The sequence below is a fragment of the Furipterus horrens genome, unplaced genomic scaffold (assembly GCF_987537825.1).
Source record: "Furipterus horrens unplaced genomic scaffold, mFurHor1.1.pri manual_scaffold_11, whole genome shotgun sequence".
Lineage (NCBI taxonomy): Eukaryota > Metazoa > Chordata > Mammalia > Chiroptera > Furipteridae > Furipterus > Furipterus horrens.
The window spans coordinates 83,574,932-83,592,545 of NW_028327181.1; the positions used below are offsets into that span (position 1 = coordinate 83,574,932).

A 17,614-nucleotide genomic window follows, 5' to 3' on the forward strand; every position below is an offset into this window, starting at 1 on the left:
ATTAGATTACTAGATCAGCCTTGCTAGTTCAATTTAAAATATGCAATTGAATAATTAATTTTACATTGGAAGGTAAAAGATAACTTTAATAGCCTTGTAAATGGTAAAGATAGTCTAAGATTAACCATACCTATGTTTTAATTTATTATTAAATAAATATAATTATAAATTACTTTGAAACTTAGAATCTTTTTTGTTAGACAAACAACTGAAGTACTTCAAGAAGAAAATAAAATATTTTAAATGTGGAAATACAGTTTAAGATACTTTAAAAAATTTAATTAAATTGTAAAAGTCCCCTTTTAAGTAACTGCTAATTTTTTCTAGACTTATAGAATAAGAGATGTAAATAGGCTTTTTTAAAGTTTGTTTACTTTTGTTTTAAAAACTAGGTCTTACATAATATAATTTTGACATGTTGAATTTTAATTTTTTAGACTGTAAATGAGCTACATATGGTCCTTTTCTATACTCAAAAGTCACCCTTAAAGATGAAAAACAAAACAAAACAAACAAAAACCAACAAAAACAAAAGCAAAACCGAACAGCTCCTGTGGACAAGCCACCGGTAAGCCCCCGCACAGCCGCACTGAGTCCGCGCCTGCCGCACAGGTGAGAGAAAGCGTGCTTCCAAGGGGAGCTCTGCTGCCTTCCTCTGCACCATTCCCATCACCCCTCCGTCATTCTCCCACAGTGTGTCACAACCCCATCTACCCCTTCATCCTTAGCTGTCTGTCTCCCCAAGGGATCTGAGGTGGATGAAAATGACAAAACGTATCATATCCTAGAGGGAGCTTTAAGAGTCACTGCATGATTCTCCAGTACCTGGCACGGAACAATATTTAGTAATGACATTGGCTCAGTAAAGTCGAAACCACACACGTTCTAATCCATCTTGCCGTGAGTCACTTGTCTCTCTTCTCCTTTGGTTATACAGCACTTTATATATATACTGTGCATGGATTCACTGTATTTTTCCCTGTATTATACTAGATTGTAAGCCTTGGGTGGCAAGTAGTCTTAATGATCTCTGTGTCCTCAACATCACTTAATACAATACCTTACCAGAAAGTAATCAATAAATATTTACTGACAGAATAAACTTAAGCATTTTAAATTCAAGGAGGAATATCAAGGAAGTAGCTGGAGAGGTAGGACTGAAGTCAGGGTAGGAGAGCACCCTCAGGGCAGTGACTGCTCAAACCGGAGGACGGATGAGATCTTCCAGGAGAAGTGGGAGAGGCAGAAGAATTAAGAGCTGAGGGCTGAATCTTGGAGTGTTCACTCATTCAACAAATATTTTTAAATTCCTATGGTGTCAAACATTCATGAAGGCCGTAAAGAGAGTAATGAATAAGACAAATAGGATCCTACTTTCACAAAACTCAGAGAAAGCAGGTCACATGCATCTATAATAAGCATGACATTATTATACTAGAGGAAATAAAAACAAGCTGATACAGTGGTACAGAGCAAGGGAGATGTGGCAGTCATGGGGGATACCCATACACACCCTGGTTCTCTTTCTGGCACATGGTAGAATTGTACTTCCTCACCCTCTCTCAAGTTAAGGGCGATTATGGGGCTTGCTTTGGTTAATGAAACGTGAGTGGAAATGGATCATTTTTTGGAAGGAGCTTTAAGAGTCACTGTCTGATTCACCATACCCCTTATATCTTGCCTTGGCTATCATGGAATCACATGTGAGATGGAGCCTCTGCTACCTACAAGCGTGAGTCTCTGAGCCGTGATGGACGTGAACTGTGAGCAAGAAATAAACTGTTGTGTTAAACCACTGAGATTGGGGTTTGTTCATTATTGTAGCACAACTTAGCCTATTCTGACTGATACAGAGGATTATGGAGTCAGCGCTGTGCTCCTAAAGTTAGGAAGTGACGTTTAAGTTGGGAGAACCACCAGTGGAAAGCAGGGAAGAAGGCGTTCTAAGCAGAGCACACCGAATGTTAGGAGGCACAGAGGAGAGAAAACTCAAGAACAGTGCAGGAGCCGACACACAGTCAGTTGGAATTAAAGTGGAGGGGTGTCGGTGTTGGCGTGGTGTGTGCATGAAGTGGTGGGTGAGAGGTGAAGCAGAAGAGAAATGGAAGAGACTGTGGAAAAGTCTGAAGCAGTTCCCTTGTGTTCTTTGCTATTTTTTGAAGACTGAACCAATATAGCAGCCAATGTGGTATCCTACAAACTCAGGCGATTTCAGGAAGTTACTGAAAATAATGCTTTGACCTTTAAAATATTTTTCAGAATTCTATAAAGGCTCTGATGCAGAGCCTGAACATGATTCTGTCTGTCAAGCTGTAATACTGTGGATCAGAGCCACAGGGGCCCAGGGCACCACTTTCTACACTTCCCCCCTATCAGCCCTCCTCCCTTCTCAAAAACAATGTCGAGTTTACGTGGCCACAGGGACCTTACTAACGACACTGCTTGGGTCTAAACATTGCTATGTAGTCTCACCAGCTTATCTCAGATACGATTCATGAAGAATTACAAATCACTTCACAGTTCACTGCATGGGCTACCTATAACATGTTAGAAAAAAAAATACCTACAGCAGTCAATCAATGTAAAGTAGTTGTTTTTGTTTTGTTTTGTTTTCTTTTACAGACAGCTCTTAATGTACTAATTAGTATCAGGAGGAGTGGAGCACTCACAGGTAACTTAACAGCGTAATAACCATGACAAAGGCAGTGCAATTCCAGTTGTAACTTGACCAGTCAACTGAAACTCCTTTGGGCAGCAACTCGCTTTAATTTGAATACACACGCCCCTTTCACTTCTCACACCCTGTTTCCTTATCTAGTCAGCAGTGCAAATATTGGGTCATTCAGACTTCCCCCGGGTTCCTGTTTTCTGCCTAATCTCAGCCACTTCCCTTTGTGCTTCCTGGCCCAGGCCCCAGCAGTGTTCACTGAGAAGAGATTCGGATTCGATGGGCAAGTAAATGGGATTAGCTGCCAGACTGAAATATAACTGAGACACTTGCATACTAAGCCGGGAGGTTCTAACACAACTTTAGGTAGATAAATCCAAAAATGAGAAGTACTAGAAGAAAAGGTGCAAAAGGGAACAATGCACAAACTGCCCCAGCTAGAATACTACAGCCCGAGTGCCAAACCTCGCAGTGGTAACAGCACGCAGCAGGCAGGCAGCGCCCGCTCCAGGTCAAATGACGCCAACACAACAGTTAGCCAGGGGGGCTGAAGCTGCGGCTAATGGCTGTACCTCACAGACTCTTTAAAAAATTAATTTAAATTCTGATCCTCTTATTTGGTAAGATGAAAGTATAATGCTCAAGCCTTTTCTTGCTGGAGAGGTTATCGCTAGGGGATCGTATAAGTTATCATGCAAACCAGGACCTTGAAAGGGAAGAGCTGTTAATAATCACACTGGAACAACAGGTAAAAACCAGGATTGCTCAAAGCAAATTGGGGTGTATGATCATCCTAGTTTTACCAGGGAGTTTCCTGTAGAGCAGGTAAAATGATCAGTGTGTAGATATAAATATGTACACATGTTTATATATATAGTCTTAAAGTTGGGTGAGAAGTCTGAAAGAGAAAGCTAAAGAAAAAAATGGGAAGAACTGAAGAAAAGTGAAAAGGAGTGGCATCAGTCAACATGGAAATACTGAGGACTATTCTAGAAGATGAAGAACACCTCTAGAAAACAGAATCCCATAGTCTTCCAGCTGTGGACATAACGAGATTGTCACTAAAGTCCGGTACCACCTCTCTCGTGTGCAAAGGTAGGTAGTGGTCCTAAGAGACAACCCCGAACGTGGGGAACCTGGGTTCGAGGCAAGAGCAGGCTGGATGCACTCTAAGCGTGGAGGAACAGAGGTGTGAGGCAGGTCTGAATACTGTCCTCAAGGACACTGCAAGCTCTCAAGGCACAGAGCCCACTCGCGGAATCTTCCGACCAGCCAGGGCCACCTGTGTGCGGAGGTGGGGGTGGGGAACAGCTGCAGACTCTGAGGCCACACGAATACAAATGGGAACACGCCTGCATTAGCTCCATGTTAACCCCAGCCTTTCAGAATCACAAACCACAGCAAAGCGTGCTCTAAGTAGATTCTGTCCTCCATTTTCTATAACCTCTTCAGTGTCTGTGGTAAGTGAAGCCAAATTCTCTGCTTCTTCGGGGGCTGAAAGGGTTCATCTCAGTTCTGAAGTGGGTGGCGTGAAGTACCTAGTGAGTGCGAAACGGATGATTTCGAAAATCCCTCATGCAGTAAATCTGTCAACAATTAGTTGAGAGCATACTCTAATCACATTTGGTAGCATATAAAAACGTAAATGAGCAAATTCAAATCAGTGCTATCAGTAATAATCTCTAGTTTCTAAAAATAACTTGGGAGTAGACCGAGCAAACATTAGCTGTCTTCTAATGACACTGCCTCAGGAAGTGGACCTAAAGTTTTGGCAAAGCACTAAAGATTCCTGGAATGACCTTAAAATCCTTCATTTGTTCTCCCTGCTTTTCAGGAAAAATTCTTACATTTTCACACGATATGAGCCACAGAGTGAGGTATTCTTAATAATATAAAAAGTCACAAGGTCTGAAAGTTCTACTAAAGATCTGTACCATCTTCCTTTGTGCGCCACACAGACAGAAACGCGGAAGGACCAAGGGGCATTAAACAAACAACAGCAGGCACCTGCCCCCGAGCGATGCGAGGACCTGTAGTCACTTCCGGAGCGCCCACGCCTCTCAGTTAATACATGCACAAACTTCAACACATCAGCAACATGATATATTAGGATGTTAACCAAAAACACCCAAATTCTGTTGCTTAGTAACTGCTGTCAAAAGATCCAATTTCTAGCTCTGCTCTTTGTATGGACTAAACCATGAAAAGGGGAGGATTAGGCACCATGACTCTGTTCTGTGCAGACTACAATTTGCAGTGGGATTTACAGGGGGAGGATATTCAAAGAAGATTATTTCTTTCTTGCAAAGCTAGTGGAAAGGAAAATTTCTTCCATTAATTTTCATTCCCTTAAAAAAAGACTATATTATGTTATTAATGGGTATAGTTTTATAAGTCACTAATATTTTCACCTAATTTTATTCAAATAATTTAGTCACATCAGATTGTTGTTTCTTCTCAGTACTAATTATGTACTCAAAAAGCATCAAAATTAGGTAATTAGTTAAAATAAAATTCTGTTGCTTTGTTCTTTTGTTCATTTAACGCCACTAATAGAACTAGTACAGCACATTTTTAAAAAAGTATAGATGCAAAAATAAATAATAGAATTAAAATATTAAAATAAAATGAAGTTGGGAAAACAAGCATAAAGAAGGAAAAGATCTGTGAATACTTCAAATATCTGAATGGAACATATGGTACCCCACAGAACGTGGGATAATACCTCATAGAGACTTGGGCAGTGTTGAGAAGTTGATCTATAGAGAAAGAATTTATTAATCAAATTAAGAGTAGTATAAGGTGAATTTAAATTAATTTAAATCAATTCAGAATAAACTACTTCCATAGATTTTAGTACTATCCATATGTGAACAAAAAGCAATCACTTAATTATAATGAAAGACATTCATTAAAGCAAGTCTCATGGCCCTCTCTATTGATAAAAACTCCTATCTCTTACTTTAAGTAATAAAATGGTATATAAAGATATTCTATAAATTAACTACTCAGACCATCTCTCTTTAACAAAAATTAATGTTATACTATTTCTGAGTTTCACAAACTACTGCCATTGCAAAACATTTTGAAAAATCTTTAAAAATTGGGCATTTAATCATGAAAATGTAGTCAAAGAAATAATTAAATGCCAATCTTCTACTGATGAAATTAGCAAATAAATATCTTCATAACATCAAGTGTGCTTGGGAGTCCAAGGAAACTGACACTCTCAGAGATGGGGTTGCTAGTGCAAATCAGTTCAACTTTTGAAAAAGAGGTGGGCTCCTATAAATAATTACTATTTTGACATACGAGTTATAGCAATATTATAAAAAATCTTTAAATTATTCATATTTTTACCTTAGCAATACTAATTCTGAGAATTTTTCCTAAGGAAAATAACCAACAGTACATGTACAATAATGATAAGTGAAAATAACCACTACACTTTATTAAGCACATATTATATCCCAAGGCATTGTGTGATACTTTACATAAATTACCACTTCACTTAATTCTCATAACGCTACGAGGCAGCTCTTACTATTATATTAATTTTCTATTGAGAAAACAGAGGTTTATAGTTAAGAGCTGGTAAATGTGGTGGAGCTGGGATTCAAACTCAGATCTATTTGAAACCTAAGCCCAAGTTCTCAGCCAGTAAAATATCATGCCATGCTAAGAAAAATCTAATAAGAAAATGGGGGCAGTAATTTCCCTAGTTTGGTAGTTCTGTAGAATATTATTTATAATTGTGGAAAAAAAAACCCTGGAAACAACCTAAATGTTCAATAAAAAGGGACTGTTTACGTGGGTATTACATGGCTATTAATTTCACATAATATTGAGGTGAATTTTAATGACACTGAAAAAAAAATTACCATATATTAAGTGAAAAAAGCAGGTTTAAGACAGTATGCCCAATGTGATCCCCCAGTACTGTGTGTGTGTGTGTGTGTGTGCATGTGTGTGTGTGTGTGTGTGTCTGAACAGAGAAGAAAACCGGAGGACAAACAAAATGAACTCATTTTTATTTTCTCTCCTGTTCTTTTCTACATTTTCTAAATTATTTTTGCAATCAGAAAAAGCTACATTTGGGGGATGAGTGGGGGTAAGCACTTTCAACCAAAGAACTGTCCTCTTCAGAATAATAAAAAATATATAAATTATTTGTGCTCTGAAAAAGAAATTAAGACATCTTCCCGCCATCACACTACAAATGCAGGGCAGACGGCAGTGGCGGGAGGAGGACCAGAACTATAAAGAACGGCATTTCTAGCATTTCTATTTCGTGTGGAGAAGCGACCTGAAGACTCAGCGCCTTCAGACTGGCTTGGGCCCTGGGGCTTTGGTCGGCCTATCATTAGGCAACAATGTAAAAATTATCTGCAGGGAAAGCCCCTGCAATGTTTCTAATACAGTTCTAAGACACCTATGCTTCATTCTTTCTCTGTTCTGTACTTAGTTTCAGGGAATAACATTTTTTTTTCCTCAAGGAAAACCAAAAAGTTGAATATGTATTTATTCTACTGCTAAAGCAGAAATAATTTTTGGAACTTGAAAAATGCATGAATGGTCCAAACAATGAATCACGAATTGAAACAACTTTGATTAAGCCTGTATAGACACTTGTTTTCATATTCCTTAGCCTTCTACTCTTTTAAAACTCTGCCTTGAAAGGCTTCAACAATTTACAGATTAAATCATAAGTTATTAAGCCATTAATTTAACCATTTAAGCCTCTAAAATCAGCACATATTACCTTCCCCCAAGTCAATTTGCAAGATATTAAAATAATAAAAATGATAATATCTCACACTTACAAAGCAGCTTTGATCTGCAGGAGTCTAAAGTACTTTTTAAAAACTTTTACAGAAAAACTAGGACCATCCACGCACATCTGAGTGCATCTGAGGCAGATGCTGGCAGCTGGTGAGAGCAATGGAGTGATTTACCATCTGCACAGAAGATGACTGCTTTTGACAAGTTAAGGAATAGATGGAGTTAGAGACATGCCAATAGAAGCAGCTGTTCAATTAAAAGGTAAATTCAATGACCACAGATTCCAAGGGCTGTTATGTAAATGTTCACTAGAGGAAGTGGCTTAAGGGTTTGCTTTAAGGTGGGGGATGGCGGTGGTAAAAACAAAGTAAACTAGCCCCTGCCTACATCAGGGAACTAACTTACTGGTCCTCTTGAGTCTGTCTAGAATCACATGTAGAATAGATACTACTGGTTTCACCTTAAGACACAGAATAAACTATGATATTTAAGTTCTTTTTGTGTCTAGAAACATTTTCCTCTCTTTCATATTCCATTTCAAAGATCCTTATATAGAATATTTATGGTCACATTTCAGTGTGCAGGACTGGAATCCTGCTGCATGCTTTGCCTCCACCATCCATTTCAAGCACCTACACAAATAAGTTTCTGCCACCTGCACATATAAACGATTAACTTTCAAAGATTATTTTTTGGAGTTTGCTTTTTAAAAAAATATTGTTTTCTTTTTCAGTCTCTTCCCTGCAGAAAAACTGAAGTGATTCTATCTTAGAGGGCCCCTGAGCATGGTAAAAACACCTAAGCTACCTTCACTCCAATGCTGAAGATTTCTTTCCCTGATTCTGATTATTCCACATCTCTTTAACTTAGTCAGTTCTTATCTATAAAAGATCAAGCATGAAAAAAACGATTTAAGTAAAGGAATACTTCAACTAGATACAAAATAAAGTTTCTTCACTTTCAGGGAGTATATAAAATCAGAATATCAATGGAAACACTGGCTACCACCATGAGATGGAACAGCCATTGAGTTTTCATCATTGAGTTTTGTTGTTTTTTTAAAGAGCAGCCACATACCACCCCAGCTGCCATACATGGCACTTGCCTGAATGTCTGAGATGGACCAGACGGTGTTAAATGTCCTGCCTGCTCTAGGAGTCTATTCTGTTGTTCTCACTCACTGATGGCTCAAAGCAGCCATATTGAGAAGGTGACAAATGGCACTTGGAGAAAGGAAAAAGGATGAGGACTGCATTAAGTTGCCAAGCGGACTCTGATTATTATTTAATATACCACCTTCCTTTTGTAGGGGTTTTCCGAAATATCCTTCTAATGATATACTTCTGTATACAATTTAATTGACCTCAGTTTGACTTCATACATTGATGAAAGAACTTAAAAAAAACCCTAAATAAATTTGTCCCACTCTGCTCAAGTACTCTTAACTAGGATCTTTCTTTCAATCAAGTCAATACAAACTTAAGAAATAAAAATTAATTGTAATACGTATAAAACCAAACATAATTTGGAAGATAAAAGTATTCTAATAAAAATGCATTACAAAGTTAAACATATAAAAGAGTTGTTTTTTCCTAAATTCTGCTGATAATGTAGCTCCACTTGAGAAGAACACAGTTGCTATGGCACACATGCACACACGTGTGCGCGCACACACACACACACACACACACATCTTAGAGATATGAAATTAAAACGAAGGTAAAAATCTTGATACCTTCTTCATGGCCTGACACTTGGCTGTCTCAGAAAAGCCAATCATCTTATCAGGGGAACAGATCTTGATGAAAGGGAAATTGGATTCCTCTGCAATCTTCGCAGCTAAGGCAGTCTTCCCGCTGTGAGGAGGGCCTGCATAAGGACATGAGCAAGTGAGGGGAAAAAAGCCAACCTAAGCAAAGAGGAATCAAACAAGTTTAAACTTTGATCCACAAGGTACTGAGGTCTCAACTAGTTGCTCATTAACATTTCCTGACACAATTTCATCGCAGACATGTTTTCTCTTATTTATTAGCAACTAAACTTAATGACTGATTAGCATTTCTCAAAAGTATGATGAAATACATTTCTTCTTTCTTTCCCACATAGCCTTCATCTTTCAAACTTCTGCCTAAATATATAAAACACAAAGGTTTTGCTTCTTAAAAAAAAAGAGTGTATTCAAATGCATATCGGTATTTATGTTTAGTTCCACCAAATTGTCTGAAAAAATAAATATAATCTTAGATGACAGTGGGGGCAGGGAAAACTGCCTTATTAGAAGTGAATGTACCTTAAAAAAATAGAATTCTGAAGACTCGGACCTTCTCATAAAGGCAAGCAAACCTACAGACTTACCTGTATTTACACATCTCCTCCTCCTTCCCTTCTGTGCAATGGCAGCTGTGTCCCCCTTCCTCCCATAGCCCACCTATTCTCCCTTTCCATCGTTTCAGAAACCTGACATAATTGATAGTACCCTCTCTCCCATACATTCCATCTCTTCCTCTTCAGACAACACTAGTCTTTCTTCTCCCTTCAAAAGGGAACTTCCCTAAATACTGACCTACTCTGGCTGCCTTCATTCTTCACATTCCATCCATTCTCAGGCCAACCCTATCTATGGCTCCCATTCTCACTAAATGGAACAGGCTTCCATCAGGATCATCAATGGCCTCCATGTCCTCAGATCCAACAGACACTTCATCTGTTGGCCTCTTAAGAATATCTGATACAATTGATAACTCTCCTCTTTCCTTAAATACTTTTCTTTGCTTCTGTGACAGCACATTCTCCCCACCCCCTTGCCTCTCTGATTACTTTTGCTCAGTCTCTTCTGTCAACTCTTCCTGCTCTACTTAGTCCTTAAATGTTGACACACCTCAGAGATCAATTCTTCTTCTTAACCTATACCTTTTCTGTAAGTGACTTCATCCACTCCCATGGATTCAACAAATGAATGTATATTGCAGCTAGACCTCCCTTTGGAGCAGCAGACCTACATATCCAATGGGCTACTTGGCATTTCCAATTCAAATATCCTACAGTAACCTCAGACCCAACATGTCCAAAACTGAACTCATGGTCCTTCTTTCCCAAATCTGCCTCTCCACTAGTGCTCCCAATCTTAGTAAGCAGGCCACGTATACTAGAAAGCTGAGGATTGTGCTTGATGCCTCTTCCAAACTCCACCTAGTTACTTTCTATTTCTAAGCTTCAGCTTCCCTGTCTACACAGTAGCGACACCAACAGCGTCTATCCTCAGAACTGAAGTGGGGTTTAAATGAGATAATGTATGTAAAGTGCTAGTAGAGTGACTGGCAAATAGTAAGAGTTCAAAGTATGATAGCTTAATTATGACTAACAATTAATAATAATTATAATAACATAAAGTATCTTTTATTCTACCTCCTAAATATTTCTCAAAATGGTCTACTTATCTCCATCTCCACTACCACTGTTACTTCAAACTCCAATCAGCTCTCATGAAGACTAATGTGACCGATTCTAACCAATGGTCTCTCCTGTATCTTTTTTTGCCCTTCCGATCCATTCTCTATCACAAGGCAGCTGTGATGTTTTGAAAATACAAATCTGATCATGTCACTTCATTGCCTAAAACCCAACAAATGGCTTCCCACTGCCCCTCAGATAGTGTTTAAATCTTTAACATGGTCTTCAAGCTCTGCATGAACAGGCTCGTCTGCCTACGTCTTCAGTCTCATGTCTAGCCAGTCTCCCTTTCTGCTTCACTCTCCTTCCTGCCCAGGGCTTTTTCACATGCTGGTCTCTGCAGAGAACATCTTCTCTGACGACTTTGCCTGGCCAGCTTCTCCTTAACCTTTAGGTCTTGGCTTCATGTGTTTCTCTCAGTGAACCCATCCCCAGACCTCTGGAAGGGGTCAGATACCCCCGTCCTGTGGACTTACTGAACTTTTTGGTTGTACTAATCATAACTGTAAATAAGCAACTGGTGAATGGAATGCCCTTCCCATTTTGTCTACTTAGTAAAATCCTAACTGATCCTTCGTAGTCCAAATTAAATATCACCTCTAAATGCCGCCTGAATTAAACACTAAATTAAATCACCTTTACTGCGGATGGGCAAAATGACTTGCATTCATACACATATTTATACACATACACCGTAGTTAGGGGTTTGTTTGCATGTCTTCTTTCATAACCAGACTGAACCCTGTGAATGCTTTGTATCTTAAAGCCGCTGCCCTGAGACTGGGAGTGTATACTTTCTCTCACAGCAGCAGCTTTAAGATACAAAGCAACTGATTAAGTACTCGGTGAATATTTATTTAATTGAACTGAGTACCAGAAGTAGGACACAGTCTATTAAGTAACGTAGAAACTGGGATACACTTCTACTAGAAAACTAGTTGTTATCATTCATCAGTAACATTCTATCCCCAATAGAACTTTAAGTGGTGCACAATATTGGCACATATATACTGGGTTTCTATTTTTGGATGATGAACAGTTGTAGAAATAAACATAATTCATTCTTCTGAAATGTGCCAAATAGCTTTGTAAAAGCACAGATTTTGTTTGTTTGTTTTACTCTTAATGCTGTCTCATCACTTCTTCTCACCTTCCAAGAGGACGCTGACCAATGGTGTGCGGTCACTGTTCTTGGTCTGCTGGACCAGCAGCTCTCCATCTTCTAGAACGCGAGTAACTGGATCACCCCATTTGATGATACCATTCATAATGTAACTGGCATAGTCCTCTTGGTTTGTGCCAAATGCCTATGGAAGAAAAGGATAGTTGAAAGCATTTTGAGCATCAATATTAAAAATTAAAATATTTAAAATATTTAAAGGTATAAAAGATGAGTAATAATTCCTACACACTAAAAGTTTTGAGCAACATTAATGGAAAAAGCCTGAAAAACAAAACAAAACAAAATCCACCATTTTATAATTTTTCATTTAACTTTTTACCTAACTGGAAGGGGAGGAGCTACTTTGTGTAACTTAATGGAATAAAACAATAGATTCTAGGCTCAGATTCTACCACAGCCCAAACTATTGTAATCCTTGAGAAAGGGTACATTCTAATGTGCTTATTTCTGTAAGGAGTACATAGGTTGTTGCCTTCTGTTAAGAACAAAAAAAGAAAAAAAGATTATGGACTTAGATATTAGAAACAGCTGGCTAGGCAGACAAAGACACCACCCTAACTCTCACTGCAGGTGCCATGGATTAGAATGGGAATGTAAAGTCGGCCTAAGGTGAGACTGTTCACATCAGCATGGTGGTAGGGGACACAAGTTCAATGGAACCAAGGTAAGCAGATGTAAGTATAAGATTGCAAGTGAGGTAGAAAGGAGCATTTCTAATGAAAGACTGAAGGGTTAAGAAAATAAAATAAAAGTAATTACTATAGGCAATACTTTTTTTTTTCTTTATTGAGAGAGAGGAAGGGAGGGAGAAAGAAAGGGAGGCAAACATTGATGTGAGAGAGAAATGTCAATCGGTTGCCTCATAGGCAGCCAGACCAGGGACCAAAACAGCAACCTAGGCATGTGCCTTGACCAGGAATCAAACTGATGACCTTTCGCTCTGAGGAATGATGTCCAACCAAACCAGGCAGGGCTATGTGTAAACATTTTAACTGTGCTCTTTACATGTTGGAGTTTAAATCACACCCCTCTTCATTTTCAACTCCTAATCTCGAATTGCAACTCCATCAAACCAGCTGCCAAAAGCAGTCAATAACTTTAGTACTTATTTGATTAATTGAATTTTCATAAGATTAACAGGAAAAGAAATGAGCAGGAAAACATTACCCAGAGTAACATAAAGGTCATATGTCTTGAGAATTTCAAATTTTAAAGTCATTACTTTAAAAATCCTTCAAAAAGTTAATTTTTCTCCCTGGCTTGGTGGGTCAGTTGGTTGGAGCATCGTTTTATGCACCAAAAGGTTGTGAGTTCAATTCCTGGTCAGGGCACATGCCTAGGTGGGGTGTTTGCTCCCTGGTCGGGCCACATATAGGAAGCAACCGATCTGTTTCTCTATCACATTGATGTTTCTCTTTCTCTTTCAAATCAATAAACGTATTCTTAAAAGTTAATATTTCACTACCCGACATATGGAATAACTTAACACTTCTTTAGAACTTGTGTCTCGTAGAAAATCATTCTTTGTAATACTGTCTCTAAACAGTATGCAATGATCTCATTACTCTATTACTTTGCCACCCAACATTTCTCAGACCTCTCTTTGGTCCCTGCATACACTAGACCTTTGATTCCTAAGTACAAAGGAAAGTCCTCATTCCCTGGTCGCGATATGCTGCATTTGGTGGCCCTGTAAAGTTATAAAGGAAGAGCCTGATAAATGCTGCTGTAGGGAATACGCAGATTGGCTGACTTTCATCCTTAATTATTCCCAGTACACACTCTCAGTCTCACAGCAGCGGCTTTCGGACGCCTGAACCAGGACACAGTGACCCTCCCGGGCTACACAACATGTAGGAGTTTTCTTCCTTGCTTATCCTGTCACTTCGTTCTTTGTTGTATCCCCCAGACCCTTGGAGTAAATAAAAGAAACTTATTACTTACTTTAGTTATCTTAGCTTCCCTTTTCTTGTAGCCAAATTATTTGTCATTAAAAAGAATCTTGGGACAGATCAGCTAGGCTGGGCTCTAATATTTTTCGTGACTATTACAAATGACAGCAGCAAAAGAGTAATCATGTCACTGCTCAGTAACTTCTGAAAGTATTTTATAGTTAAAATTCAAAATGGCAGTAAAACAGTAGACAGAACTAAAACAAATTGATTTTTGTCCTTAAAGGGATACTTGCAACAAATATTTTATTGTGAAGAATATATAAAACCTTATACAGCTTAAGTAAAAATAAAGAATAAACAATACTACAGAAAAATAGGCAAAGACATGAACAGCATTCCACAAAAGACACTCATGTGGCCAAGGAAATGCTTACCTTCATAAGTAATCAGTGAAATGCAAATCAAGACCAAAATGAGATCCCTTTTTACATCCAACTGAACGGCAAAAACTAAGTCTGACAATACCAAGTGCTGTAGAAGATGTAGAGTAACAGGATCTCTTTTACGGTATTGGGGAAGTGCTTATTGATTCAACAACTGGGAAAAGTTTGAAATTCTTCAGTTTGAAAATGGACATTCATATCCCCCAAAACCAGCAATTTTATTGTTAAACGTATATCTAAGAGAAACTCATTCAAGAATGCTTATAGCATCACTTGTTTGTAATATGAAGAACTGATAATGTCCCAAATGCCCATTTACAGGAAAAGAGAAAAACTGCGCTAGCTACACAATGGAATGCTATTCTGCAATGAAAATAAATGATGTGTAGCTACAGAAAATCACATGGATGAGTCTTGCTAATAAATATGTAATAAAATAGCAAGTCTCCCAAATTACACGCACTGTACTTTATTTTACACACCATGTAGACTAAAGACAAAAGTGTGTCACAAACTGAAGATTAAATTAATTCAGTTCTCTGCACCTAAGGTCCATTTAGTAAAGAAAACCAAACATACACACCTCTTTAAAAGGCCCATCTGTACTTTGTTTTTGTACTAATATAAGACTGCAAACAAAGGTTACTTGAGGAAGAGTAACCAAACATTAGTGGTTACTTTATAGAAAAATGGGTTAATGACCTTATACTGTATTCTAAAGCTCCAACTATGACTAATGAGTTTTGAGTGCATTTTTTAAACATGACACCTTTTTTTTTTTTTTTTTAAAGGGCATTTAGAATGATTAAGAGACCTTAGAAACTATAGCAGTTAAAGGACCTACTAATCTTAAGCAAGAAAAGAGCATGCCTTAGAGGAGTTTGGAGAAAGCTAGAGAGTGAAAAGAATATGAAAATTAATTTAAATATGATATATAACTAACATATTGAGGATGGATGAATTAGGAAGAATTTTGGTCCATAGCTTCAGGTCGTATAAGAACCAATGAGAAAACCAATTCTAATTCAATATAAAGTAAGAATAACTAGAAGAACTCAAAATGGGATGGTCTGCCCTATAAGATGGTGAGCTCCCTACCATGAGAAATATTTCAGTAAGTGTTGGTTAATTACCCAGCCATCAGAGTTATTGTTTGAATGTTTCTTATATTGGACCCTTCTCGTACTGAGATTTTCTGAATTTAAAAACTACACATGCTATAACCTTCCATAATACTGGGTAAAATGGCAGTTACCTTTTTCCTCAATTATTATTATTATTTTTGGCTTATACATCACTCAACATTCATACTCACTGGTTTGATATCATTCTCCAAAGAAGCAAGGAAGTCTCCCCTTGTCACCTGTAGGCTCTCAGCTTTTTCCATGTCTACTTCGACTTTAGTACTGGCCTAGTTAGAAATAAAAACAAAATGTAAGGACTTCTAAGATTTAAGAATATTTTCGGCCCAAGAATATAACACCTGAAGATTTTTAAAAGCATATTTTCACATCTCTCTCAAATTCACAAACATATATACCTTTGCCTGAGCAATTCCACTTCCAGGAGTTTATCCCATAAATATATTCACAAATGTGTGCAAAGTTATATTACCAGGACATCTACTACAGTGACTTGTAATAGCAGAAGACTAGAAGCAAATTAAATATCCATCAAGCAGGTACCAGTTAAATCAATTATCTGTTCCAAAGGTTACCAGATAGCCATTTCCTTCTACACGGAGCAGGAGGAGGAGAAACTACACACAGAGGGTCTCTAAGAACAGTGGCTGCCATCCTTATATCAGAATAGCCTCTAGAGCCATTACAGACCCACAGATACCCAGCCCCACCCCCTTCAGGGTTTTGAGTTAAGAGGGCCCAGGCATTTATACTTTTATGAAGTACCTGATGCTCAACCAGGTTTGTACACCATTGTTCTAGGAGTCCAAGGACCTACAGCTTTCATTTGTACTCATACTTTGTGCTTGAGAATCTGTGTGCCAGCTCCAAACATTCTGCTTCCTGCACCTGGAGCCGACACTTAGAACAGACATCTGGAGAAACATCCAGGCCTTTATCAGACTTGGAGCTGCCTGGGCCTGATGAGTGATTGAGATACCAACACGTTTTTTAATGCAACTGGGCTCACTCCCAAAGCACCAGGCAAGTGAGCCTAACATTTAAAATGGTACTATGGTTATACAAAAATTAATCTTTAAAAAATCTGATTATAAAACAAAACTATGTTAAGCAATATCAACTTTCCATTGATTATTATAAAACATGAGTCATGTTCCTTTAGGACTGCTGAGACAAATAAAATGACAAACCTTTTTTTTTTTAAGTCAGCTTTACGGAATAAAAAGAACTATGTCAGGAAACTGAATCAGGATGGCAAACAGAACACATTTCTTTATCTCCTTTCCTGCCCCAAATCCCAAGAAATGACATAAAGTCAGAGAGAAAGGTTAAAAAGCATGGAAGATAAATCCAGAATTTTTAACAATGAGCTAAGAGCAGTCTGAGGAGAGAAGAGAAAGAATGAGAGAGAAAAAGCAATAAAAGACAGAAGAAAAAACTTCTTTCCACAGCTGAAGAAAGCTGTGTCTTTTCAGTTTAAAAGGGTCCACAGAGTGCTGGTCAGGATAAATAAAAAGAAACCCACATCTGTCTAGACAGTGTTGTGAAGTACCAGAGCCCCAAAGGTGAAGAGACAGCTCTAGAACAGCAGTTCTCAAACTGTGGGTTGCGACCCCTTTGGGGATCGAACGACCCTTTCACAGGGGTCGCCTAGGACCATAGGAAAACACATATATAATTACATATTGTTTTTGTGATTAATCACTATGCTTTAGTTATGCTTGGGGGTCACCACAACATGGAACTGTATTAAAGGGTCGCAGCATCAGAAAGGTTGAGAACCACTGCTCTAGAACCTTTTTTTTTTTTTAGTATATTTTATTGATTATGTTGTTATAGTAGTTCCAACTCTAGAACCTTTTTGAGAGACAAAAACAGTCTACCTGCAAAAGAACATGGTAACACTAGAAACTAGAAGACAAAGTAACCACATTTTCAAAAAACGTCTGGTTCTCTACCCTAAGAAATGATTTCCATGTACACAGGGAGATACAGGCAAGCACTTTTATAACAGTATTATCCACTGTTCTAGGTACTAGAGCAGCAATTTC

At 38.2% G+C, this 17,614-nt stretch overlaps 1 protein-coding gene across 1 annotated transcript in view; it reads right to left on the reverse strand.

Moving 5' to 3' along the window:
- NSF (N-ethylmaleimide sensitive factor, vesicle fusing ATPase) overlaps positions 1-17,614 on the reverse strand; it is a 131,523-nt gene that overhangs the window by 29,621 nt on the left and 84,288 nt on the right. The window contains exons 13-15 of the mRNA XM_090292764.1: positions 15,737-15,832; positions 12,051-12,207; positions 9,186-9,319 (exon numbers count right to left, since the gene is read on the reverse strand). Coding sequence (XP_090148890.1) covers positions 9,186-9,319; positions 12,051-12,207; positions 15,737-15,832 — 387 coding nt within the window. The remainder of the gene's footprint in view (positions 1-9,185; positions 9,320-12,050; positions 12,208-15,736; positions 15,833-17,614) is intronic.